Source organism: Apteryx rowi, unplaced genomic scaffold (assembly GCF_003343035.1).
Source record: "Apteryx rowi isolate R43461 unplaced genomic scaffold, aptRow1 scaffold_327, whole genome shotgun sequence".
NCBI lineage: Eukaryota > Metazoa > Chordata > Aves > Apterygiformes > Apterygidae > Apteryx > Apteryx rowi.
The window spans coordinates 662,950-689,717 of NW_020449719.1; the positions used below are offsets into that span (position 1 = coordinate 662,950).

Genomic DNA, 26,768 nt, shown 5'->3' on the forward strand with positions numbered 1-26,768 from the left:
GGTGCCGCCGCCCGGCCCGGCCCGGCCCGGCCCGGCCCGGCCCTGGGAAGCGGCGTGTGCGCTCTCCACAGCCGAGCTTTAGCGCTGCTCGCACTAGTTGCCTGCGCCTACGCTGGCAAGTTAATGACGTTTGTAGTTTACTCCAAGGGACTTCAGATTAGTTGTTTATGTGAGAAGTTAGCGTTTTCGCGTTTTTCCGATTTTGGTCAGCAGCTTATTTGATAATAGATCAGTTTTTCCCATATAACTTTTACGAAGGAAACTTTGAGTTTTCCAGAAAACAAAAATCTGAATTTCCTCTTTCCTGATGTCATTCTCTTAAGCTTTTAAAACGTTTCTGATTTTATAAACTTAACAGCAAACTACAAGTCCGTACGGACATGTACAGTATCATCAGGACTCAGTGTAAAACTGCATACAAGTCGGTGTCTCTGACTTTCTCTGCCTAGCTGCAAGTGTGCCTTTGTAGAACTGCTGGTAGTTTTAAAAAGAGTAACAGTAAAAAATTTTAGCGAGCATAGTGTTTCAGTAAGCAGACAAGGCATCCGTATATAACTTAGGTTGCAGAAATAATTGTTTTAGAGAATACCTGAAGCACTGAGGAGCAGAGAGAACAAATAAGCTACACGAAAAATGCATATCTGCGCATTTCTTGAAGAGTAGCTCCATTGGGTAGTGGTTCATCTAATTTTATTCATTCCTGATGGTTCTGCAATAGATTTGGATTCTCCTTTCTCATTGTCAAAATATAATAAAAAATATCTAAAAAAGCAGAAACAAACAAAAGAATCCTAACAACAAAAAAGGCAGATGTGCGTACAGTTTGAAGTCATTTGAGCATTTTTCTAGCATTAGTTTTTCTTGGCAGAGTAAAACTGGGTATTGTGCCTAGGGTGTGTAACACTTTCCACATCTTTTTAGAACTAAAGAGAAATAACATGACAGAAATGTGACCCAAGTATTTTGTTATATTACGTTCTTAAATACTATTTAAAAAAATGTTAAATTTAGAAATGTCAGATTAGGGCAGTGAACATGCAATCTGGGAAATGTCAGCTGGGCTGAGTAGGACCAGCATAGATTTGACAGATCTGGAAAGTTTTCTTTCAGTTCTCACTCAGGCTGGTTTCTTCCAAGGACAAGTAGTTTCCTCCTGGAATAGTTGTTTGTGCACAATTGCCTCTTGGCAGTTACCTGCTGCCTTACTTTGACTTGGTTTGTCTAGCCATTGCTTAAAAAAAGTCAGCTTGTCAGCAAGAACACTTTTACCTAGATTAGCCTAGTTTTCATACAACAATTTCAAAATAGCAACTGTAGTGTGACAAAAAGTATTTCAAAAAGTGGAAGTGTTGATTAGAATATGTTTACTTAAATCTTGGATCAGTAAACTTATTGTAAGAAAATACCAAGTTACTTTTCAAGACAGTAATCTAGAAAGCTTTGAAAAGCATACATTAAAGATTTTGTATATCTTTCTGAACGGATGTCCTCTCACAAATATACACATTTTATTGCGATAATAACTGTCATAATATCTTCCATGAGAGAGACCCTGAAAGGGAGAAATGGGGCTGGGTGGTGAACTGATCTGTGCCTCTGATCCAGTCTCCTTGGCCTCGATTAGATTGTCAGAGTTCCCAGTCATAATGCAGCATTGGTGCAGCTCCATTGTGGAAGTTATAAAATAGAGACACATCTCGTACTTGAACTGTATGCTGATGGATAAAGGCAATGCGGAGATCGAGTGTGAATGCAGCCCTTCTGTCCTGAGGTGCACTATTAATTTTCCAAGAAAAGCTTGCTTTCTTACATCTGCCAGAACAGTGTTCAGGGTCTTCAAAAGAAAACCAAATTAGTTCTTTTTCTTTCCCCGAACTTCGTCAAAGTTGTGTGCTCTTGGCACATGTGCTTTAACACATGTGTTGTCACATCCTACTAAGGTTCGTCTGGTTTTTATAGGTGGGATTCAAGATAGTTTATCTGGGAAGGAGGACAGTTTGAACTCTGAAATCTAGATTCAGTGCAAAAACTTAGTAATTGTTTTGAGCTATGAACTGAAAAGACAAAACCATTCAGCATGAATACTGTGAACCCCACAGTATTACAGAGTAGAAAAGGTGGGAAGTGTGTCCAAAATTCTAATCCTGAAACACAGGGAATGGAAATTTTGAGCCAGGGAGATAAAAGGGCTGCAATTGGTGATTATATATCATTAAGTAAAGTCACTGTGCAGCAGTAAAAGGGAAGAGGCTACATATGTTAAAACATTTTTTCAAGCACCAATTGCATTAACAGTGTAATTGCAGATATATATTGTAAGCTGTATTAGTGTTCTGTGGGCTAAACAATTAATAGTTTCATTAGAAATTACAGCTTAATTTTTTTTTACAGTGCTTAATCTTAATTAATTTGGGAAAAAAGCCCTGCATCTATAAGCATCTTGATATCTTCAGCTTTTGAAAAACAAAAACTTAATCAGTGAATTCATAAAAAGATTATGACAACGGATATATACACTGGAAATCTCGTCACTGGAAGTCATCTTACTGATGGCAAAAATGTTCCAAATAGTAATAATATTTCTGGTATTTTAAAAGTTTTCAAGGAATTAATTTGGGATTTTTCCTCCTGCATTTATCTTCTTCTGTATACTTTGTTTTATTGAAATACATTATGGAAAGACTAAATGCTGCATGTTTTGTATTTTTGAAGTCTTAGTAATTATATTTGTACCTATGATGTGTAGAAAAATGGTTTTGAAGAGGGTAGTAGTGTGACTGAAGTTTAGAAGAGCTTAAACTGACCCATAGTCTTAAAAGTAATTTTAACTTCATGTATATTTTTAATTTGACCCAATTTCTAACTAATGAATCAATATTTTAATTTGTATAAATTTTCTTTATAATGGATCATGAAATATTAATTTGAGAATATCTATCTCTTGATTTTAATTCATGTATTGAAGGCTTTTACTTTATATGACTAAAGGATAATAATAGATTTAGAACTTCCTGCTTAAAGTAGTAAGGACTCCAGGTTATAAAACATCTAGTTCCAGTGGTAGCTAAAGGAATGATCGAGTAGGAAAGATTGATGTTAGGCAAAAATTAAATTGCATCTGATAATTACTACTCCTCTCCCGCACACATATAAAAGAGAGTTATTTAGGTAGTTTCAAAAGTTAGGAAATAGCAGTTTTATTGTTGCCTCTGCAGAGTGAGGCAAGGGTTCTGTGCAAACGATACCGTGTAATTAGAGTCTGTGTCATATGGTATATACACAAGGGGGCAGAACTAAGGTTGCACAGCAGCTGTACACCTGACATTTCCTAACATTCAAATGCTTGGTTTCACAATCTAAGTTACTCTAGTACAATTTTTGAAAACCAGTAGTATTAGTATACTAGTAGTATACAAAATAGTATTTTCTTTGTTAGTGGGGAAGTCAAATTCTGTTTGTTATCCTCTGCAGTGCGCGTCGTCACTGGGGTTTGAACCTTTGATGCCTTAGCCCTGCCGTATGCCAGAGAAATGTGTTTTTATGTTATGAGTGTGAGCTGGGAAGTGTAAAGAGCAAGGCTGTGCCTGAGAGCATGGCGGGAAGCAGCCCGACCTGGCCCTGGCCCTTGGCCCTCCCTGCTGAGCAGCAGAGCACCCATCCTTTGCCAGCAGCAGCTGGGAGAGTGGCCATGAGGTGAGGGGCCATGTGCTGCGAGGGACCAGAAGCCTGGCCTCTTCTTCCTCTCCTGCCTTCTCCTCCTGTGATAGCTGGTGTCAGCTCCCAGGCCAGCAGAGAAGAATACCTGCGGGGGTGTTGTCAATTCGGCTTTTAAAAAGCCTCAGCCCTAGTATTTATTTGGTGGTGGTTTTGGCCAGCTGTATGAAGGAGGCAAAGGAAGTAGCAACTTTTCAGAATTTGCACTCCATTTAAATGTGGGTGGAAATTAAAGAGAGAAGGGAAAGGCACTTTTGTAGCCTGAAGGCTTCTGTCTGTGAGAAGGTTTTCAGCAAACAAAAGTGGCACTAGTTTTTTACAGTGGAAAGTTAGGCAACCTAAAAGAGCGCTTCTGTCAGCTACCCATATAACAAGCTGCAGCACCTCCCAAAGGCCATGAAGTGCTTCATTCCCGATAGATTTCATTCTGCTAGGGGCTGATGGATTTAGTTTCGCTCACAGCTGAAGGTGCTCTGTTCTTTGCCAAGCGTAGGCTGTGGACATTTTGATTGTTTCACTGAAAGAGGAAAAACTTACCCTTCCTAGAGGAAAATGTGCAACTTTTCCTTTTTTTTAAATAGTATCAGTTATGCTGTATAACATTTGAGGAGAGGTAGGGATGATTAGTAGTTTATATTAGGACTATTATAACAATCAATTGAAATGTGTTTTACAGCATTAAAATAAAGGCTAACTTATGCTGACATATTCTGAACTATGGCATTGCTACTGTGTGCCACTATTGTTAAGTGCCAGATCTATCTAAAAATGATGGTAAAGCTGTAACGTACATGAGAATAGAGGGTGGAGTGAGTCTGTAACACTCCCTTGCTCGGAAATCAGTCTTTGATGAACTTTTTGACCCAAGGTGTGTCATGCTAATTTTGAATATTAAAGACGCATCACCTCTTTTTTTTTTTTTTTTTTTTTTTTAAGTACCTTCCTCCTTGCTTCCGGGAACTGCCATGTAATTGCAAAGGAAACTATAAAATTTAGTGAAGTATCAGGAGCCTCTATACTTCTTTGAGACACTGTGGCATGGATTGAAATGGAGGAATCTAGAAGCAATAGTAATACATACTGATATATCTTGTCAATACACAATCAGATGCTATAGCAGTGTTATTTATACTACTCTGTATTATACCACTTACTCTTTCAAAATCTTCAGTTATTGTGAGAGCACATACCATGGAGCTGTCAATGTATGCATCTTTGGACTTACACAGCATTACCATATTGAATCAATAGTTTATACTGACAACTAAAAAGCACTAAATGAGTCATAGTCGAGGGCATACTAGTACTCAGAACACTTTTTTTTTTTCTCCCCCCCAAAAGATCTGCATCCAGAGGTATATCTTTAGATATAAATACTGAAAACAAGTCTAATAAAGTACTTACCCTATGTGTCTCACTCAGGTTCTAAACTAACAGCTTCATTTAGATAAGTATATTTAATCTTGGTAAATCTGTCTTTGTTTTTTTTCATTCAAGAAATTCACAAAATTCTGCAAACTATCTATGATAGTTCAGGGGGAAAACATCTTTTTTTTCCCTCAGTGCTCCTCAACAGCAGAAAACCCTCTGGGAAAAACTTGCACGCATAAAGTTCTGTGGGATATTCCCCTGCAACAAGTTTGAAGAAGCCAAGTCCTTTCTTCTTCCCCCTACCAGCCAATATTTAACCCAGGGTTTTCTGGCACATGCAGCCCCTGATGAGCAAAGCAGGGAGCAATCCCAATGCTCTCAGACTCTCTGCACGAACGTTCTTTCAGTTTCTGTTCCTCTCTTCCTCTGGAGTTTTATGTAGAAGGTCACATCAGTGTTTAACTGAGGGCTTCCTTCTCCTTCCTGATCCTGGCCAGGCCCCTCAAGAAGGGCCATTGTGCTCACTGTGGCTAGACTGATGTCGTGGAAAAAAATAGAGAAGTGTCAGTGTGCAGTCTTSTTGTTCTCCTGCTGGACTTTTTGGTATAGAGAAATAAACTCTGGCACGTGGTTGCCTGCACCATAGCCAGAGACACTGTAGGCCTTAGATACCACTTGCATTTGACTACTTGCACAAGAAATATTTTGCTGTACATATGTTTAGCTACAGATTGCCGAGTCTTGCCTTATCACCGTACTCTTCTCTAGAATTTCGTCCTGCCCACCCCCACTTCTTTAGTCTTTCGAAAAAAGAAATGGTAAATTTATTTTTGAACTGATGTGCTTAATAACATTTATTAGTGGTTACCCATATGCCTTTTCCTGTAATTATAATGCACTGTTATTCCAGGAACCAGGATTGTGAACCAGTAGCTCAGGAGGTTGCTTTGATTTCTGAAAGAGAAGGACAGGAAAGGTTTCAAATGCATGTTGTTGTTCTGCATGTAGGTTCAAATTCTGTTTCCTTTTCTTTCAATCAGAAAACATCTTTAAATTTCAGAGGAGCAGGATTAATGCCATGATTTTCATGACAAGTTTTTTTTAAAAAACAAACTCTAGCACAGTTACATCAAACTAACAAACTTCTTTCAAAATAAACAGACAATAAAACCTTTGCTCCTTCAGTATCAGGTTTCATTTGAAATAAATGTTAATAGTGGAGTTCAGTAACTCTCTAGGCAGGAGGATGTTGATCTACCTCTAACTATAACTTAAGGGAGAGGGAAATCCTGTAGCAAATGGTCTGGTTTGTGTGACAATAACGTATCAGCTCTGTGGTGATTGTTACACTTTCTCTACCAAGAATTATGTAATTCCAGAAACAAGATGTTCTCAGATCTTTTAGCTCAGTTTCACAGCAGAATGTGATATATTAAAAACCTTTTTAATTTTTGACATTCTAATGGGCTTCTTGTAGGTCACACTTCCTGCAAATCTCGTCTTTAAATTTGCAAATGTAATTAGTAAGGTAGGTTTCTTGGTATATTCACAGAAACGCTGTTTTCACATAGTTAAGTGTGGTCAAACTTGTGCTTTCTCATTGTATCTTTATCTTGCTGCCTTTATCAGGTACTCATTAATGAGTGAAGGATCAAAAGGTGGAACGGTGGCCAAGAAGCAATGGAGAATAAAAGTTTAGAAGGTTCCCCATCAGACCTAAAGTTAGTGGCTCATCCGAGAGCAAAGAGTAAAGTATGGAAGTACTTTGGGTTTGATACCAATGCAGAAGGATGCATATTACAGTGGAAGAAAATCTACTGCCGTATTTGCATGGCACAAATTGCCTATTCAGGAAACACTTCCAACCTTTCATACCACCTTGAGAAAAATCACCCTGATGAATTCTGCGAGTTTGTGAAAAGTAACACTGAGCAGATGAGGGAAGCCTTTGCTACTGCCTTTTCAAAAATCAAGCCAGAATCATCACAGCAGGTTGTTCAAGATAATCTAATTATGAAGACCTACCAGAATTATGAAAACAAAAAGCATCAAGAACTGACATCTGCGGTCATCAGCTTAATTTGTGAGGGCATGTATCCTGCCTCTATTGTTGATGAACCCACGTTCAAGGCCCTCTTGAGAACAGCTGATCCCAGGTATGAACTCCCTAGCCGGAAGTATTTCTGTACAAAAGCTATTCCTGAAAAATACAATGCTATTAGAGAAATTGTATTAAAGGAGCTCACTGAAGTTCTGTGGTGTGGCATATCCACAGACATGTGGAGGAGTGAAAACCAGAACAGGTCATATGTAACAGTTGCAGTTCATTTTCTCAGCAGTAGTCCTTCTAACTGCCTGGCTGTTAACTCACGGTGTTTAAAAACATTTGAAGTACCAGAGGATAATACTGCAGAGACTATTACACGAGTCCTTTATGAAACCTTCATTGAATGGGGGATCAATACAAAAGTCTTTGGTGCTACAACAGATTATGGTAAAGACATTGTGAAAGCTTGCTCTCTGCTAGATATTCCAGTACAGATGCCTTGTTTGGGGCACACTTTTAATGCAGGAATACAACAAGCTTTTCAGCTCCCCAAACTGTGCAGCCTTCTTGCCAGGTGCCGAAAACTGGTGGAATATTTTCAGCAGTCTACAGTAGCAATGTATATGCTGAGCGAGAAGCAGAAGCAGCAAAATATTCTGCACTGTATGCTCGTAAGCGATCGTGTTTCCTGGTGGGGAAGCACGCTTGCTATGTTGCAGCGTCTTAAGGAGCAGCAGTTTGTCATTGCAGCAGTTCTTGTGGAGGACAGCAATAACCACCACCTCATGCTGGAAGCCAGTGAGTGGAATACAGTCGAAGGCCTGGTGGAGCTGTTGCAACCTTTCAAGCAGGTTGCAGAGATGATGTCCGCCTCCAAGTACCCAACGATAAGTATGGTGAAGCCGCTTCTCCACATGCTTCTCAACACTACCCTGAACATCAAAGAGAATGATTTGAAAGAGATCAGCATGGCAAAGGAAGTAATAGCGAAAGAGCTGTCCACCACCTACCAGCACACCCCTGAAATAGACATGTTTCTCAACGTTGCAACTTTCCTGGATCCTCGATACAAAAAACTACCTTTTCTTTCGGCGTTTGAGCGACAGCAGGTTGAAAACAGAGTGGTGGAAGAAGCAAAAAGCCTTCTGGAGAAAGTAAAAGAAAACACCTTTAGGACTGAAGAAAAGTTCTTTGCAGTTTCAGAAGAGCCCCCTGTGAAAAAAATAATAATCTCCTCAACTCCTCCTCCTACTAGTGTAATCAACAACATGCTTGCAGAGATCTTTTGCCAGACAGGAGGTGTAGAAGACCAGGAGGAATGGCATGCTCAGATTGTTGAGGAATTGAGCAACTTTAAGTCACAAAAGGTCCTTGGTTTGAATGAAGATCCCCTAAAGTGGTGGTCTGATAGATTAGCACTCTTTCCGGTTTTACCAAAGGTTCTTCAGAAATACTGGTGTATTCTGGCCACAAGGGTCTTTCCCGAACGCCTTTTTGGTTCTTCTGCTAATGTTGTAAGTGCTAAGAGAAACCGGTTAGCCCCAGCTCACGTGGATGAGCAGATCTTTTTGTATGAAAACACTCGGAATGGGTCTGAGGCAGAGCCAGAAGATGAAGATGAAGGGGAGTGGGGTTTGGAACAGGAACAGATTTTTAATTTGAATGACTCGGTAAATGTAAACAACAATTTCTTTAACATCCGTGACAGTGGGTTTGTTTAACAGGACTATTGCGGTACATTTAATAACAAAAAAGGTATTTGTCTTAAGTTACCAAAAATACTTCTGTTTGATGCTATGGATGCTGTAAATATTGAACAGTTGTAACAAACTTRATTTAGCTTCCATTGTCTATGTTTTTCCCACTGTCTTAAAACATGAATGACTTGTGATTAAACAGCACTGAAATGAATGAGGAAATAAATTCTGCAAAGACCGTGATTTCTGACTGTGGCCCAGATTTCAGAAAGCACTTATCCATGTGCTTCATTTCCACTTACTTCAATGGGACATAAACACGTGTTTATGTGCTTTCTATAATAAAGATATTTTCCTGAATTAAGACCCTAAGCAAGGGTGTTTTTAATATTCATGCCTCCACATATAAATCCTGTGTGGCTTAGGATGTTAGCTTTAAATTTTGGATTTTAAGACATTATTTTTAAAATCCGTAGATCAGAGCAGCGAAGATTTTTAGAGTGTATCAATGCTATAGAATAGATAAAAAGATATTGAGCCTGATTTTCTTTTTCACTACCTCATATCTTAGGCCTGGTCTATGCTAGAAAAATTCAACTGATATAACTGTGTCAATTAGGGGAGCGACATATTATCATTTTAACTGATACTGTTATGCTGGCATAGGCTGTAGTGTGGATGCACTTATACTGGGATAATTTATTTTCTTTCCAGCATGGTGTAAATGGTATAAACACTTGTAAACTGGTATTGTTGCATCCACATCAGTCAGGTTTTACCATTTAACTCTACCAGCTAAATGGCAAAGCCTTTTTTGTCTAGGCAAACCCTGATCATAGTCTCTTGTGCTTTTACAAAGTGATTATGAAGTACACTGGATCAAGGCGGTGTTGTGTTATGTTCACTTTCTGCAAGTGTTACGGATAATTCCATGAGGTGCAAGGTAGCGAAGAAATCAGGCCCCTAAAAAATGGAAGAATAGAAAGAGGTGTTGGAAAACTTGTAAAGGGCCATGGCTCTATTAATGTGTGTATTTTATAAAGTATTTACCTTTTAATTTAAACGGGRACTTTGCCCAGGGTAGCTAGGAAATTTTGTTGGCAAGAAAAGTAAAATAAATAGCTTTAATATTATTAAATATATTTAAAAGAGGGAACCCCTCTATTTCCCCACATGTATTTAGTGACTCTTTAAATTTGTTCCATATTATGTTAGCACTTAAACTTTTTTTCTCCTGTCTCTCTTTGGATTCAGTTTGTAGAGTGGACTTTAGTCTGGTCCAGTCAAATGTTAGAGTACTGTTTCCAATTACTTGTTGCATATTGTAATTGCTCCCTTTGTTTCTGTATGTCTAAATGTTTTAAGCCCTTTAGAGAACTTAGCAAAAAAACCCACCCAACTCTTACAAGTACTGCAGGTCGTGAACATGATTATAGTTCACACTTGGCACAGAGTTAGATGACAGCCAACATTTTTATGTGAGGTGTGGAGAGGGACTTTTGCCATTGTCCAGTTATGGTCAAGGTTTTCTTGTGGTTTTATATTTGTTATTTGTGTCTGCCCCCCCCTCAAAAATCTCCCCACTCGAGCTGTTTGGGGAGGGTCATTCTCCCTGAATTAAATGCCAGTACTTCCTATTAGTTTATAAAGGCGTACAAAGATGTAAATGAGAAAACTTTTGAAATTCTGTGCCTAGTTGCAAAGAACTGACTTAAATTTGCTCTCCTAGGGCAGTCTCAGTGATTATGCTGTTAAACACAAACATGCATATGTGTCTTAGGCATCCTGGTAATGGCTGGCAGTGTGAAAGCCTAAGAGTGATTTTGCATATTTGTGTTAAGTGTTTATGATTATGTTAAGCACAACATTTTTGGAGAGAGATCTATTGGAGACTGATCGTTATTATTTTGTGGGAGAAAATTTAAGGTTTATCATCATCTGGTCTCCTCAGATGTTTGGTTATAGAAAGGGCCTAGCCAGAAGGAACATACAAAAATGAGAATTACAATGGAATTTAATGTATTACCAAACTGCTTGTTTGTATTTTGCTTTAATAGTTCTCACACGTTTGAGGTCTCTTTATTTTCTTTTGCCAGTACATGTGGGAGGGGTAGGGGGGAGGGAAGGATGAATTTTAAAACAAAGGAGCAGTGAAGTAAATAGTAGTGAACTACCTGGCAAGTTTAAGCCCAGGAAAAATGAGTTTAACAGCTGATGTGGCACAGATTTGGCTGTCAGTAAGCTTGAATTTTCWTTGTCCAGCCCTCTGAAAATTCATTTGCACTTGTATAAAGTACCTGCCCCGTGCATCATTTTGAATGTTACTACTCTCTGTGTGCACTGAAGAGGTGTCTGTGATTACCCATGAGGCAGAACAAAGGCTCGGCCTAAAACCAGGGGGAAGCGTAGGTTACCTGCGAGGGTGGCACAGTCACACAGTGGGAGGGAGCAAGATATAGCAGGTCCCTTTTTATGTTACCTGAGTTCCTGTTACACCCCTGCAGTATTTAAGAAACCCTTTTTGTTTTGTGTGTCCGTTGAATGCCAGCTGGCGTCAGTTGTGTCCATTTGCACCACCGCCGCCTGCTACTACTGATGTTGGCCTTCAAGGAGCTGCACGAGTGCTAGGACAAGACATACGGATCTTCTCTTATACTAGTGTAATCTAAAATTGAAGTCAAGGTAGAGAATACCAGAGTGAGCAGAGTATCAATCTCCAGGTCTGAATTCAGCTCACCTGTATYGGCAGTATCCAAGTCCTGTTTCCATCTTCATCTTCCTAGGGCTAAAAGTACGCAGTTCAGCTTATGGCTTGCCCCTTAAGCAGTCTTACTGAGACCAGGGCAGTGCACTATTCTCTTCCTTCTAGCTTCTTTTTATTTTTTGGTATCCAAAATAAAACTGTGGTTGGTTCAATTGATATTTCTCAGCATTCTTTTAAAAAAAGAGAAAAAAAAAGCCATTGTTAGTCCTACCCATTGTCTGTGAGATTTTTATTTAATGTTCTAAGCTTGGAATATTGTTAAATAAACCAGAAAAATAAGTTAGTTACTAGATTATTTGTCTGATGTGTGTTCATATCTACAGCACTTTATGACTTTGAACTCTTCTGCAACAAGGGGAGGTTATATTCTAAGGTTTTGAAGCTATGCATTTATTTTCCTTTTGATGCTGTAAGTTATTTAAAAAAAATGCTGTACAAATCTTTTGGATTAAAAAATATGAAGATGAAAAATGTCAGAAGTTTAAACAGTTTCTCTTGCTTAAAAACGTGTGAAGTTTTTCATTTAACCTTATTTTCAGTTGTCTAGCTGGGCAAAGAAACAAAGTTGCAGAGCTATTTTAAATATTGTTACAACGTGAGTAAAACTGTGTTGTTACTGCCAAGGGTGGGCCCAGAATACATTTCCAATTATTCTGTTAATTCAGACTGATGTCAGTGTTTCTTGACAGCTAATTTGAATCCTTGGTCTAATGTTTCATGTTCTCTTTGGCACAGCTGAGACATCTCTTTGAGAGGCAATAGAGGGACTTCAACTTTTGAATACTTCCATGCTCGAAAAAGTGAATGTTTAAATACTCTTTCAAAATATATATTTTGTATCAAAAGAAGAAGAATTGCCTTTTGCTAACCAAGCTGAATATTTACAATTCAGGATTAAAACTCTATGGTAGGATTAAGAATGCTACTAAAARGACTTTTCTTTGAAGCACCAGTCTTTAAATACACGTCACCTTTCTGTGTCATCAGAGAGTATCACGAAGATAAAAGGAAACCCCAAATCCAAGATGAAGTTGAAGAAGTGATTTTTTTTCAGCAAACTCTATATGAGATTCCTCAGTTTAAATTAAGGACAGAGATATACATCGTAATGGGTTTCTGATTTTGAGGTTGTGGATTATTTGAGGAAAGGGCATAATATTTTGTGTTTCAATTGTAGTAATGTTTCAGGGATCTTACTGAAATTATGGCCCTGTGTTGCCAAGTCCTCTTAACAGAATGTTTTCTGCTCCCGAGGGGGTAACTTAAATAATATTTCAAAGCAGGAGAGGTTAGGATAGTCACAATACTTCTCCTATTTAGCTTTATGTTAATTTTATCACAGTAAAGAGAAGCTTGGATCGTTTTGAGCCTATTCCAGGGATTTGAAACAGGATGATTTGTGGGATAGAGAGCTGGCATCTGAGGCCAGAGCTCTGGATTCGGGTTCTTGTCTGCAGGAGACTCCTGGTGTGACTGTAGTTTGTTTTGCCATCTGTGAAACCAGGTGAAATGCGGGGGATAAATGCACTGAGTGAGAGGCGAGCAGGTGACTGGCAACAGGGCTAGTAGACGTATCCCAAGGAAAATGCCCCTGTAAGGAGCCCGAGCGTGGTGTGACTCCCTGCTGCCCTGCCCCTTGCGCCCTGGGGCCGCGGAGGGGAGCGCAATCTGGCCAAGTCCACCTGCGGAGCTGCCTCTCCTCCCAAAGTCAAAATCAGCCATGAAACAAACTCAAACAAAAACTCACATGGAAAAAAAAAAAAAAGATATAGTTGTCTGTGCTTTTTAATATGCAGATGACTAAGATGAACTCCAGTAGAAGTTTACTGAATACTTTTTGCCTGCTCGTGTTAGGTTTGGCAGTTTTTCCTTCATTAATATCACAATGATCCAGGTAGCTTTATGGGAACATTTGTACACAGACTGGAATATTAAAGGCAGAAGAAACTTTCACTCATTGACTAGCTGTAGTATTTTACAGGACTTCTGAAAACTTAAATGTTAGGTGTCGCCCAACATGACCTTGTCCCTTTCGCATGATAGCTTACAAAGAAGGGGCTGATTGAGGACATGGTTTCTGAGGGAGGGAAAGCATAGGAATTCTAGTGTAGAAATAGTGTATTTATATATCCCAGGATAACTGGTTAAAGAATATTGTAGCCTGGAAAACTTGCGTTTTAACCTCTGCACACCTTACTCCTTTCCAGCAGTCTCAATTTTCATATAGTCTTCTCAGGGGATCATCTCCTTATGAAGAACTGGCAATCCTGTTTCTGTTGGTGCAGTGTTGTGTAGCTTAGACCATCTTTTTTGTTACGCTGAGAAGACTCTCTTGCTTTGGCTCCCAGTTTGTTATGTTTTGCGTCTTTTTTTTTTGCAGGCTGAGACTGTATGGTCTGTCTCACCATATTTCCTCTGAATTACCAGTCTTTTGCAAAATTCAAGATGTATTTTACTTTTAGGGGATGTAGGGAAAGCACAGAATTAAAAAATATATATATATTATTTGTGTTGTAGATAGAATTTAAAGATGCAGCACCATTTTTTGTCTGCCTTAAAAGCACATCACTAAAGCATTACTGGTGACTTCATATTATTTGAACCGGAATTTCAAAACACATCTCTACATTTTCTGTATAATGCTGTCATTTTACAGCTTGAACAATAAAAATCAATTAAATAGATTTTTACTGTTTGTCTTAGCTACAATTGTTCTCAGCATCCCTATGGCTGTGTTAAAATGACACAAAGGAACTGAAGTTTACTATAAAAAGACAGAACACTGACAGCTTATCTTGTGGGGTTTTTTTATCATCAGATTTGATTTATCTTTTTTAAAAGTGCTAAGGCTATTGCAGAAACCATTTTTAAATGAGATTCCCTCAGATTCTGAAATGTTAATATAATGATTCTTGAGCATTTATTTTGATATTTCCATTCATGATAGTATTGCTTTACCTTTCTGCCAAAGAAAAGGTTAGTGTTCAAAAAAGTTCTGCTGCTGCCATCTGTAATGCCTCAAAGTGGTAATCAGGCCTATTGTTTGTACTTTTTTCAGAGAAGTTGAAAAGACTTTTTCCTGGAGCCAGTGTATGCTGCTTTCCATGCTTTACAATTAGTACTTATTTCCGATGCCTTTCATGTGCAAAATCCTACTTTATCTTTCTTACACTTCTCTGTGTTAATTATAGCCGTGTAAAGAAGATGTGCAGAGGCGTGCAGCCAGTGAGGAACCAGCTTTCTGTCCACTCTGAACATGTGTAAAATTCTGCTTTAGGAAGGTGCTCTTATGTAGGAACTTGCTTCAGTTTGTGTAGTGCCTGTGCTTAAAATTGTCTGGGCAGGCTGGTGGTGGCAGGAGCAGCAAGGAGGAGATGCCCCGYGGAGCTGCGCTGGGTGAGAAGGTGGCTGCGGTTCTCGGCGGCTCGCTGGGGTGGTTTGCTGGGTGGGCTTTTCCAGCCACAGCAGGAGGATGGTGATTTTAAAGCACATAACCTGGTTTAACGTTTGTTTAAAATAGTCCACTGGGACTATGACTTCTGTGCTTCAGAAAGACAGAGCTAGAGATTCCTCCCCACAAAATGATGTGTCCTTGAATATATGGCTGAACTGGACCAAAATTTGCCATATGCAGTCAAAGATACTGGGGAATTGCCAGCTCAACACAGCTAGAAAAACATTCTTGGAGTCAAAAGCATAATCAGCAATAGGAATTCTTACTGCGTGTGAGGGTAGAAATGAGATCTGGGCTGTTCTGTTTGTTTGGCTTTTAAGGTAAATGTTTTGAAGTAAAAAGATAGTAATTTGTGCTCTTGGCTGAAAAACTGTGTCTGACAAACTTTGTAATTGTTCAATTACGTATGTATTTAATGCTGACATAGAAAAGAGTGTTCTGTGGCTTTCAAATAAAGACATTATGTAGAAGTTAAGCTACAGTTCCTATTTGGTAGCTATTTGGGGGATAACATTTACAATGGTTTTACTTTTATAAATACCATGACCAGAAGTACACATAAATTCAACAGTCAGAAACAGGCCTGGATAGTCTTGTTCTTAATTTTTAAGTATACCAGAGTCAGGGGTAGATGTTTTTAATTGAAAATGAAAAACAACTGTTCTCTTTATTAGCACTGATAGGTAGAAGAGTGATTAGAATGCAGCCATAAATGTTTATGATAGTATAATAATTTCTCTAGATATATCTGAAGGGAATGAATGGCCTTGATTTATTTAGCACACTGAAAATATTGTTCTAATTGTCCATAGTTGCATGTGTATGATCTCATGTTTAACAGCAATTCCCCAGGCAATGCAGAATAAGGTGTTTTTTTTAAAAAAAAGTAATTTCTTTGACTACATAGGATTTTCTGAATATGCTATTTTCACCAAATACTTGCACTTATGAGTGAGAAATTAATCATTTATTTCTTAAGAGGGTGCTGCTTTGATTTTCAGTTTTAGCCATTTTGTGTCTCTGAGAATTTCTCAGTTTCTAGACACCAGGGTTTCATTCTTTTTTATTTTTTGTGCCTTTTTTTCTTGAGTCGCCAATGAGGTTTACAGTGGTTGGTTTTTAGAGTCATAGCAAGTAAGATGTCAAGTCAGCATCAGAAAATCTCATGCCAGAAACATCCTGTTTCATATCATAAACACAGTGCTTCAGATGAAATCTTCATTTTCTTAAATACGGATTTCTTGTGTGTGTGTTTGTGTGTGTGTGTGTGTGTGTGTAAAATAAAGTACTTTTACAAAAAACATACAGTTCTGTTTTGTGGATGATAGTCTAGTTTTATGTGAGTTTGTGTAATGGGGCACACTCAGTGGTTGGGCTGCAATTTTAATTTTATTGAACACACAGCAGAACTTATATATATGAACAGAAAGAATTCAATAACATTTAAAATCTAAAAAACTCCATTGCTTAATTAATGAGAACAAATAGGAAGTGGGTCCATCTAGTTTCTCTGTCCAAGCCAAAGAAAAGAGAGGAGAGTAGGAAAAATACTAAACATGTAAAGGCAGTCTGCAATTCCTTCACATTTTATCATCTAGAATGACATGTGTAAAGTCTTTAAAGTAAAATTTGCATTTTGGAAAAGTAAAGCAGTTCTCTTTCATTGACCTACCTGTCAGACTCATAATGTAATTCCATATAAAACAGTAGTTAATTTTTACTACATTTTCTTACACAGAATATTTAAGAAAACTGTCTTTTTTTGTCTCTTGCTGTCTATTTACATAGGTGCTATGAAATCATGACACCATTTAAACTTATTAAACTACTAATCCTTTTATAATCTGATGTTTCAGAACTGTGTAAAACAAATCTTTTACATGCATCTGTTTCCATACAGTCAGCTGTGAGCTGTGTCAGCTTCAAAACACTGGTCTCTAAAATAGACACATAGTATTTTTAAATAATAAGATAATGGAGAACAGGGGAAGAACAATTTCTTCTTGTAATCTGTTGTTTCACATATGGATGCCCAGGCCAAAATGGCTGTTGCTGAATGACAACTTTTACACAATTTCTCTGGTCTACTGAAGATGCATATTCACACAGGATCAAAAAACTTGCTACTGATCATAGACATGGGAAGTCTCAAGGGAGCACGTACTACAGTGATAAAGATTTAATCTAGTGGATGAGCGGATAACTTGTGTTGAGCGATTTGTATGCAATGTGTGTTTTTTCTTGTCACTAATTTTAAATCCTGTTTTACTTCCTATACAGGCAACCTGTGCGTTAGTGCTGGTGTTTGCTTTGTTATTTGCTGTTTGACTTCTGTAAATAAAAGTATAAGAATAGAAAAATATTATCTGCATACTTTTAAGACATGGTAAAACTAGGCAGAAGTTCACACATATTGAATGTGGCTTTCTAACTGTTTTCAAATGTAATGGTGAACAGTAGATTGAAGATGATATTTAGTTTGCYCTGTAGTGTTATGAATGCAAGAGTGGCATTGCTGCTAGGGGATTTCTGCATGCCCAGTGATGACAGAAAAGTGCAACCGTGTCCATGTTATATCTGAAAATACAAGGCAATCTTAAAGTGGTGATATTAACTAGTTCTTTTGGAGTTTTGCAAACAAAACAGCCACTGTTTATGTCCTCTTCTCTCCCCCCCGCCATTCCTTCGGCTGATGTTAACATAGATTTTAAAGTTCTTTTTGGAAAGAAAAAATCCCAGAAAATGTTAAAAACTACTTACCAATTGCTAAGAGTATTACATATAGTTTTTGTGCCTTTTTTGACTGTGCATTAGAGTTGATGGAAGATAAAATTCTTCTTTTACCCAGACACAAGATCTGCGGATGTCTAAATAGGTTGGAGTGAGCAGAGATTGGTAAATTCTTCCTTCAGTGAGCAATACGGCTTAATTTGCATCTTTGATCTGTTGGCTGTGCTTCTGGCCTCTCTTCAGCCTGTTTAGGAAAGTTGCTGTGAGCTACAGCAGGGATATAGGTTCCTGTGTAGTGTTTCCATGTGTTTGTGTGCTGCTGTAGCTGCTTTCTGGTCTGTACGTGCTTAAAGGAAGATGATGTGTAAGGGTTTTTCCCGCGATTCTGTTTCTTTCTTTGGTTGGTTGATTGTTCTGAGAAGAGTGCTGTGCAGATGATAACATTGTAGGGTGATAGACTTGCAAACTCTGAGATTACAAAATGATTCTTTTATTTTTTGGCCAAGATTAAAGTAATACAAGTTTGGCCTAAAGAGGAGTCAGTGAGATTCTTCAGATACTCTGCATTTCAGAAGACGAAACTCCTTGATTTAGGTGTCCACATATAGATTTAGGTGGTTAATATTAGCAATTCATTTTGAATGCCCTGCCTTACGAAATGGGAGAATATGAAATGCAAGTAATTACATTATTTTTACATAAAATTCTGAGAGTAAAAGGCTTAAGTTAAAGCACCTCCTCTGCTGCCCTATTATTTACATCATAGCAATGTGGAACAGGTTCCATGGTATTTCAGTGAGTACACAAGTGAAAGAGCAACCTCCTTTTATCTAGTCATTATTCTGCTTGCCTGGTGTTTCAGTTTAGGTTATTTAGTCATAGCAAGCATAATCAACAGTTTCAGTAGATGTGAATGAGCATTGCCATTCCTTGGTCCTTTGTTCCTTGATAAACAGGAACTTGCTCCTTGTTAATCCACAACAGAATAAAAAGGCAAATAGGAATCCAATATTATAGGTGGGAGCTTGGGTGTTTGCTTAAGGTGTATACAGCTAAAGCACTGACTGATTTCAGAGCTGAGCAGTGCATCATGTCTGTGACATTAAAGCATTTTGGTGCCGAGATGGCCAGATAGTATCTCACAGAAAACAGCAAAATATTAAGTTGCTCCTTTCCTCTGGCTGCTAAATTCCTTGTTGTAGCATCTTTTCTCCCCATGTTTCCCTTCCAATTGTATATATACTTTTTCCTCCTGCCTCTTTTCCTCATGGTGTGATTTAATATTTTTTACCTTGTATTGATTGTCTCTCGTTCTCTGTGATTCACTCCAAACTTACTAGGTTTCCCACATCTCCTTGCTTCTAGTTTAAGTCTTATGTCTTATTTGTTCCTTAATGTCATAAAAAGAACTGTTTACCAAATTCCACTCCATCACCCTTGAGCTGAAGGTGCTAGAGGTTGTAGAAGTGCGACTGAAGGACATAAAGACATACTGCTAGGGCAATTGCATTGGTGGAGGTCCTCATCACGGGAACCTGCTGTGACTCCAGTGTGAGTCCACTTGCATGGGACAAGTTGCACAATCTGAAGTCTTGCTGGGCTTATCTGTGAGTATTGAAGCAGCCTAGTACAGTTTTGCAAGGCCGGAAGGCAGAAGGAAACAGCCACAAACCCCACGATTCTATTCTTAGAGATCTTTTTGCAGTAGAACTGTAATATGCTGGTTTATTGAGACCGTTCAAATACCGTCCCCTTGCTTCAAAAGGAGTATTTTACCTGGAGCTCAGTCACTCAAAGCTGGAGTAATATTGAAGTTATATGGGCACTGACATGTTAATTCTTGATTCATAGAGGTTATGATATAGCTTTGAATTTAATGAATAAATACAATCTTATGAAATATTTTGAGATCTTTTCACTACGTTTATGCGATTTTGACTTACTCTGCAGACAGATCAAGATTCAAGGTTTGGGCAGTTATTCAGTAGAAATGTAATAATTATAAATGTGTGTATGCATATATATGTGTGTGTATATATATGTATGTATGTATGTGTATATATATATATATGTAGATATACTCCCCTGTTGGTGTTTTCAAATCCTGTATTCTGTCAGTTCCAAGCTTCCCACCCTTGCAGTTTCTAAATTACAGATGTAATTACAGACACTGTGATTTTTGGTTTGTGGCTTTGTCATACTGTATAAATTATTAAATTAAAGCTACAGATTTGGGGGAGCATAGAAAGTTTAAATGGAGTTATCGCCAGCATGGAAAAAAGTATTTGATAGCTGCAATTCTTAAAACAAACAACCCTCCCAAAAGCAATAATATTTTGTATGACTAACATTTGCTTCAAACCAAACTTGTTTTTTTAAAAAAAGCGTGTCGTAATTTTTAATACAATTTTAGTGTTTGTTTTTCTTTCACCATATTTATGCTTTAATTGACTACACTAGGAGAGGTTTGACGCTTCACAGGAAATTCATTGGGTAAGAAAACTACATGTCCCGTCCTACCCAACAGGCACTCAGAGTTGCGTAATGACGAGGATGGAACTTGGCTCCACTCTGCTTCTGTTTTTTGCGGCGTTACTATTTTCTGCCACAGCGTGCTTTCTGAGCCATAGCTGCCTCACTGTATGAGGGAATGTCACTGCTCAGTGCTTGAAATGAGCCTGAAGAAAAAAAGAAACATGGTCCTTAAAAATACACTGAAATGTCTCTATAGGAGGACCTTGAGGGAACAGTTACAAACTTTTTTCTTTGTGACATGTTGCTAATGTGGTGATATAACTAAACACTCTCAAACTATATGAAGAAATAATCATCTCCTATAAATTCTGCACTGAATCCTGTTTTGTGACAGTGTTAGTTTCACTGATGGGAGAAAACAAAGTCACAGCAGATTAAAACCAGGTAGCTCAGTGAGCTTCTGACCTGGGATCTCAAGCCTCTACTTCCTATACACACAAGTCAGGGATTGAAGTTAATGAGAATTTTGAGTGTTCAAAGAATTTGGGATAAAGTTTTTAATCTACTGTGATGTTTCTAAGTAGAACACCTCAGGCAATAGTTTGGTGCCACCTGTAGTGGCCCAGGCTTGGTGTGCTACAGTGAAAGGTGAGTGATGCTTCGTGGTAGGAATTTATACTGAAACAACTGATATTAGGGCCTGTATACCAAGTGCTCTACAAATCCAGCACTGAAGATGCTCTCTGCGCTAAACAGGTTATTTTTAAAACAAAACTAGACAGTTGTAGGTAACAACTGTTAACCTGTCCTGGCTAAGGAATTTATTAACGACTTGGGGTGAGAACGTGGTCCTTGAAAGAAGTCAGGGGTACCATTGCAAATGGCTTATAAAGGATGTGATGCTCAGTCTACATATTGCACAGAATGAAAGCAACTTCCTAAATAAAACATTACTGTCACTGCAGTTTTTGCAAGTCAGGACTGATTCAGTGAAGAGGTGAATTTGTCTGTAACTTTTTAACTGAATATATCACAGAAAACAAAATGCCTTTAGACCAGTAAATGCTAGCTTTTGGCAATTGTATGTAACTTGGGTAACTAAAAATTAAATCCTTGCACTGTAAAATACCTCCTCCAGCAGATAGGCAAGTGCTTCTTGAACATATTTTTCCAGAATAGCATATTGTTAATGAATAAAGTCATCCAGTGTGAATATAGATATCATCTAATCTTCTGCTGTTAGAGTGCTTTCATGCTTGTTAATGTCTCCACCTATATGGCAATCTTACTTGCGCAGTCATAACTGGATTTGTTCCATTACATGGTGTGTGATTTTAACATTAAATAGTCTGCCTAAAATTAGTAGGAAAAAGGTCAAGAAATGCAAAATCCATCTTATCTTGATGATGTTGTACTTCCTAATCATGTGATATAGATATTTAAAGAGCAACTAGCTCCGTTCTGAAACAGATCTCGAAAGTAGAATGTACTGTCATCAGTAATGTACGACGAGTACCTTGTAGGAATTAGCAGAGAAATGCTTCATACTTGACTTTACATGATCAACTATATTCTTTCTATAGTTTCTCTTGGGTTCATTTTTGCAGTTGATCTTTTATTGTTGCTATGTGTAATCATCCAGCAGTTGAGGGAAGAAAGAAATATTTTAAGATACAGGAAAAAGTGGTTGCAAAACAACAAAATGTGTGGGGAATTTTAGTGCAGATTTTAGCTTGACTGTGGCCATTAGAGTTATAGTACAATCACATACATTCTTACTTGTTTATGTACTTATTCAGTGACCTTTATTGGAATTTCTGTTATTACATGTAACATATCTTCTATCTGTCTCCTCCACCTCCATTTTTAAAGTGATTTTTGAAATTATTTTTTTGCTCAATATTTGCTTGTTAAAACCAAACATAAGATATTCTAGCAAGGCACAAGTGAAAACCATATTTTTTTCCAGTGGAAATCATTTTTCTTGCTCCAGAAAAGTGTGTATATATATGTGTATACACACACACACATTCTAATTCAATAAGGTCCAATTTATTCAGTTCAAATTCTTTCAACCCATTACTTTCTGCTCTAAAAGACAAACTTAACTCTTTTGGGTCTATCCTGTACTGTGGCAAATCTGCTGCCATTGCTGCTTCTGGTGTAGGTTTAGGTCCTTTCCATGGGCTTTTTCGGATTGCTCCCAGATGCACAATCCCGCTGGCCAGGGGGGTCTGGGTTGCACTGTGCAGAAGGCGGAGAGCCTTCAACTCACTCTAACTATTCATGGTCTCATAGCCAAAGGCTTTGCTCCACCTGAGAAACTGATTTGCTATAGCAGCTTGTGATGAGAGCATGCGCCGTAAATGTGAGGCCTCCGACAGCATGGGCATAGTTTCGTGGAGGGCTTTTGCAGACAGGGGTTGAAACCATGAGGCTGAGTCTCCAGCGAATGGGCAGGCTGTCTAATACTGTACAGCATGAGCAAGCCCCCTGGTCCCTCCATGGCTGGCCTGTCCACAGCTGATTTGCAGAAATGGTCTGGAGGTTGCAAATGAATCAGGATCTGTGTCAAAACTGGTCTGAAATATATTTCTATGGCTTGATCTGTTATGATATGGAAGAAAAGATACTGAGAACTCTTCCTGTTTGTTCCTGGCTGGTAAAATGCCCTCGCCCCTGGAAGAAGCATAATTGTCACCAAAGCAGTGCAGATGGTCTGACGCTGGTGAGTTCTTCACGGTGTCCCTCTTTGTGTGCCCATCATTACTGTCTGGCTCTGGACTGACTGTAATTACCTCTTTTTTATCTCAGCACCGACCTTCCCTAGGTTAAACCTGCACATGGCTTGTTTTGCTGGCATAGGATAGACACCTGGGTACTCTACTGAACAGAGCACTCTTCTGCAAAAGTGCCAYGTGTATTAGCAGGAACACACTTGCAGAAGAACGGCTTATTCAGTAGAACAATGTCTTTCAGTGTCCCCAGGCAAAACAGGAATACTACTAGCTGCAGCTAGAATATGGGCTTTTGTTGATACAACAGTGCTGGTCACAAACTACACCAGGATATAGACACGTTAGCCAGATATTGTGGTGTGCCTTTGGAGGCAGGTGGTACTTGGCGAAAATGAAGGTGTTTTAACTCTAAAAGCTGCCAGATTTTCTGTATGGAAAATTTCAAAGCTTCAAATGCAATAAAATACAGTGTTTATATACAGGTTCTAATAGCTGCTAGTGTAGCTTGCAGAGAAGGGAGGGCTCATGTTGCTCTCGCTACGAGGATCTGCACATCTCTTACTTTCTGTATTACTAGAGAGAGATATCTCAGCTAGTGGAGAAGCCCCTCTAAATGCAAAGTGTGAGTGGGCTGAGCGTTCTGATAGTGTGTTACCTGGGTGATGATTAATGTAGAGTCTGTGTGAAAATTTAAGTCTGGCGTCTAGAATACTAACTACATTTTAGGGTGACATCTTTCAAATAATCGAGAAGAACTCAGTGCACTGTGTAAGGCATGTATTTGAAATGCAGGCATTCTGCCTTCATGGAAAAAGCCCTAGAGAGAGAAATATTGGAAACAGCAGAGAGCTACCGAACAAGCCAGTGCAAGCTCTTAGTCTTTTATTTCTCAAGCTCTTTTTTTTCCCCTGATATGTTTAAATTGCTAAATTGCTTTATGTTTTTCAAAAAACTTTATTCAAATAATTTTAATTATTTAGCATCAAACAGAAGTTAGGTGTAGGTGCAACTTTCTGATGATATGAGGTTTAACATGAGTGCTGTCTGTAGGTAACTGCAGTCCATCAGCTTTGCGAGGTCTGCCCTCTGAGAGATGTCTGCAGATATATCAGCTGCGCAGGAACTTGATTATCAACCTTCTTGTGTTGAAGATTGGGCTATAAGTTCTATCGTAATAAACAAAGTATATTTTCCTAAAAAAAAACAACACCCCCCCCCCCAAACCCCCCACAATCATTCCTTGAAAGACTATGTTGCACTAAGACTGTTTCACACTAAGTGACCTATTGCAAGGCCCTTTGATTTGAGCTTGATCCACTGGTCAGTTAAAATGGAAAAGCAGAATGCAGGTGTGAAACCTGTTTGTGCTAGAGCTGATGTCTGAAAAGTGCTGGTATTTGTGTTTGATGTTCTTAGGAGGACTGATAGTGTGTGCTGCTGTGTATCAATCTCTTTGAACTACTGGTTAGATGAAATACTTTTTGAGTGAGATCATAGCCTGGCTATGCAAAATGCCCGGTGGTGTCTAGGCAGCCTTAGCATTCATTCTTAGAAAAAAATAAGGGTTAGGAAATTTCAGTCTCCGAAGTCATGCATTTCTATATCAAATGAACTTTTCCCTTTAAAATTTTGGAAAACTATTTATGGGAGGTAACTAGATGTAGGAATAAAATTAGGACATTGTGTCATACTACTGGAACATTATCAATAATGGAATTCATTTTGTGAACAGTTCCATTTCTTCAGAGGACTCGGTGATGCTCTCTAATTGAAATATTAATAGCAGATAATGATACTATAGAATGATGGCCTCTTCTATTGAGACATACTTCAAGAGCTTTTAATCTGTGTGGTAATACCACATATTAAAAATCTTTAACAATTTGATGAATAGCAATTACAGGGCATGCACAATAGCTGCTTTTTTAAGTTAACAAATTCTCTAAGTCCCATGAATGTGCTTTAGATTAATGGCCTATAAAATTTCATTTGAAAATAAGTTTTTCACTGAGGAATAAAAATGTCTAATTTTTTTTTTAATCTTTCAAAACAACTAGCTGTCTCTGCTGCAAAGGACGTACCTTCTTTGTGAAAACTTTGCTGCATATTTTGTGAGGAACAAGAAAGCTGGACAGAAATTGAAAATATACCTGAATATGCGATAGCTTCAGCATGTGCTAAGGGAAGACAGAAACCTGATGACTGTTTTCAAAGAAAAGGACTAGCATGAGAAAATTAGGAGATTGTATGTAACACAGTGGAGGCCTTTCTGCCTTTGGACTGTAGAGTCTATATTCCATTTGAAACCTCTGTCCTGATCATGATACCAAAGAAGAGAACAATGAATAAAATTCCATCTTTGGAAAACAAATATTTTACATGTCTTGTAGACAAGTATATATATATGATATACTGAGTACATTCTTTACTGCTGTTTGGACACTTTACCAGGTGTTTACCAGCCAGAGAAATAAAAATATTAGCCAGAGACTAATTTGAAGGATGTGGAAACAATGCTCAGGAAATTACTGCTGAGAGGGAGAGGAAGGGGTGTTGAGGCTTTAATTCCATCTTTTTTCTTGAGCCAGTGGCACACCTGAGCGTTATCCTGTGTTAGTGTTGATATTGTAATGGTTTCTGATCATTAGTCACTTTTGAAGATTTTAATAATATGGAAATGCGCTTTTTAACATTTTAAATTTTAATTAATTGAGGATATCTTAGGGTAGCTTTAAATACTGATTGGTTTATGTGCTATACTTCCTGTTAAATAGATTTTTCCCAATAATCACTAATCATTTTGCACCTCTCTTCCTGATTCTAATTGCTAGAGTTTTGTATATTATAACAAGCACTTCAGTTCAGAAGTGATTGCACAATTTTCTAAAGCAAAGTACTCCAGAAACTTTCAATTACCTTTTAAGTTCTGTATAGTAGCATATGACTCTGCTTGCTTATTTATGTTTTATGGAAATACTGTCACTCTAAAACCATGGAAAGTAAAGGAGACTGTTTAAATGGTAGCAGAGCATTTTGTTTGTTGGAAGAGGCAGATCTGAATGTGACCTTCAGCTGTATGCTCTTAAGCTTGATTAGAATATGGAAATGATTTTCTCTGTCTCTGGGAAGAAAGAAGATGAAGTTTCAAATAATTTTCATGACCTCGCCAACTTTTTTTTTTTTTCAAAATGTTTTATCTAATATAGTAAGGAAATATTTAAAGAAGTTGTTTTCCTTTGTATTGGTTGCTCAGCTGTATTTCTCCATCTGTGCTCTGAGTGCAAAGTGATGGAATGATTAATTCAATCTTTTAATAGCATCTGGTCAAAATAAGAGGTGTTAGAATTTACAAGTAAAACTAGGAACTATAAAGAGCATATTAGGATTTGTAATACAGTGTACTATACTGTCTAGAAATGTGGTAATACTGTCAATACTGTCCTGAAAATTAAAAAGAAAATATTTGGAGTATAGGTCATAGTGCAAAATATAATTTGTTTTCTGGTGTTTTTTAATTCCTGTGATGAGATGCTAAAAAGCAGATAGCTCTATTTTGCTTTTGGTTTGATTTCTGGTTTGACCACAAGTAAGTGATTCAGTTTCTACATATGAAAGTGTTGATGAATATTTGAGCCTCAGCGTTTTCTGAGCTTTGGGTAGTGTAAATATTCTCCAAAAGCCGATGTTTGTGATGGAACCTTTCTTCCATAAAGGGTACGAGGGCCTGGATGCCCAGGTTGATTTCCTCATTACTTGGGATTAAATCAAGAGTAGCTTC

General features: G+C 38.1%; 1 protein-coding gene across 1 annotated transcript; it reads left to right on the forward strand.

Annotated features, from left to right (window-relative positions):
• Positions 1 to 4,652: 4,652 nt before the first annotated feature.
• ZBED1 (zinc finger BED-type containing 1) lies at positions 4,653 to 11,885 on the forward strand. The gene is made up of 2 exons (XM_026071533.1): positions 4,653 to 6,613; positions 6,715 to 11,885. The coding sequence occupies exon 2, from the start codon at positions 6,766 to 6,768 to the stop codon at positions 8,851 to 8,853; it is 2,088 nt and encodes a 695-aa protein (XP_025927318.1). The 5' UTR covers positions 4,653 to 6,613; positions 6,715 to 6,765; the 3' UTR covers positions 8,854 to 11,885.
• The last annotated feature ends 14,883 nt before the right edge of the window (positions 11,886 to 26,768 follow it).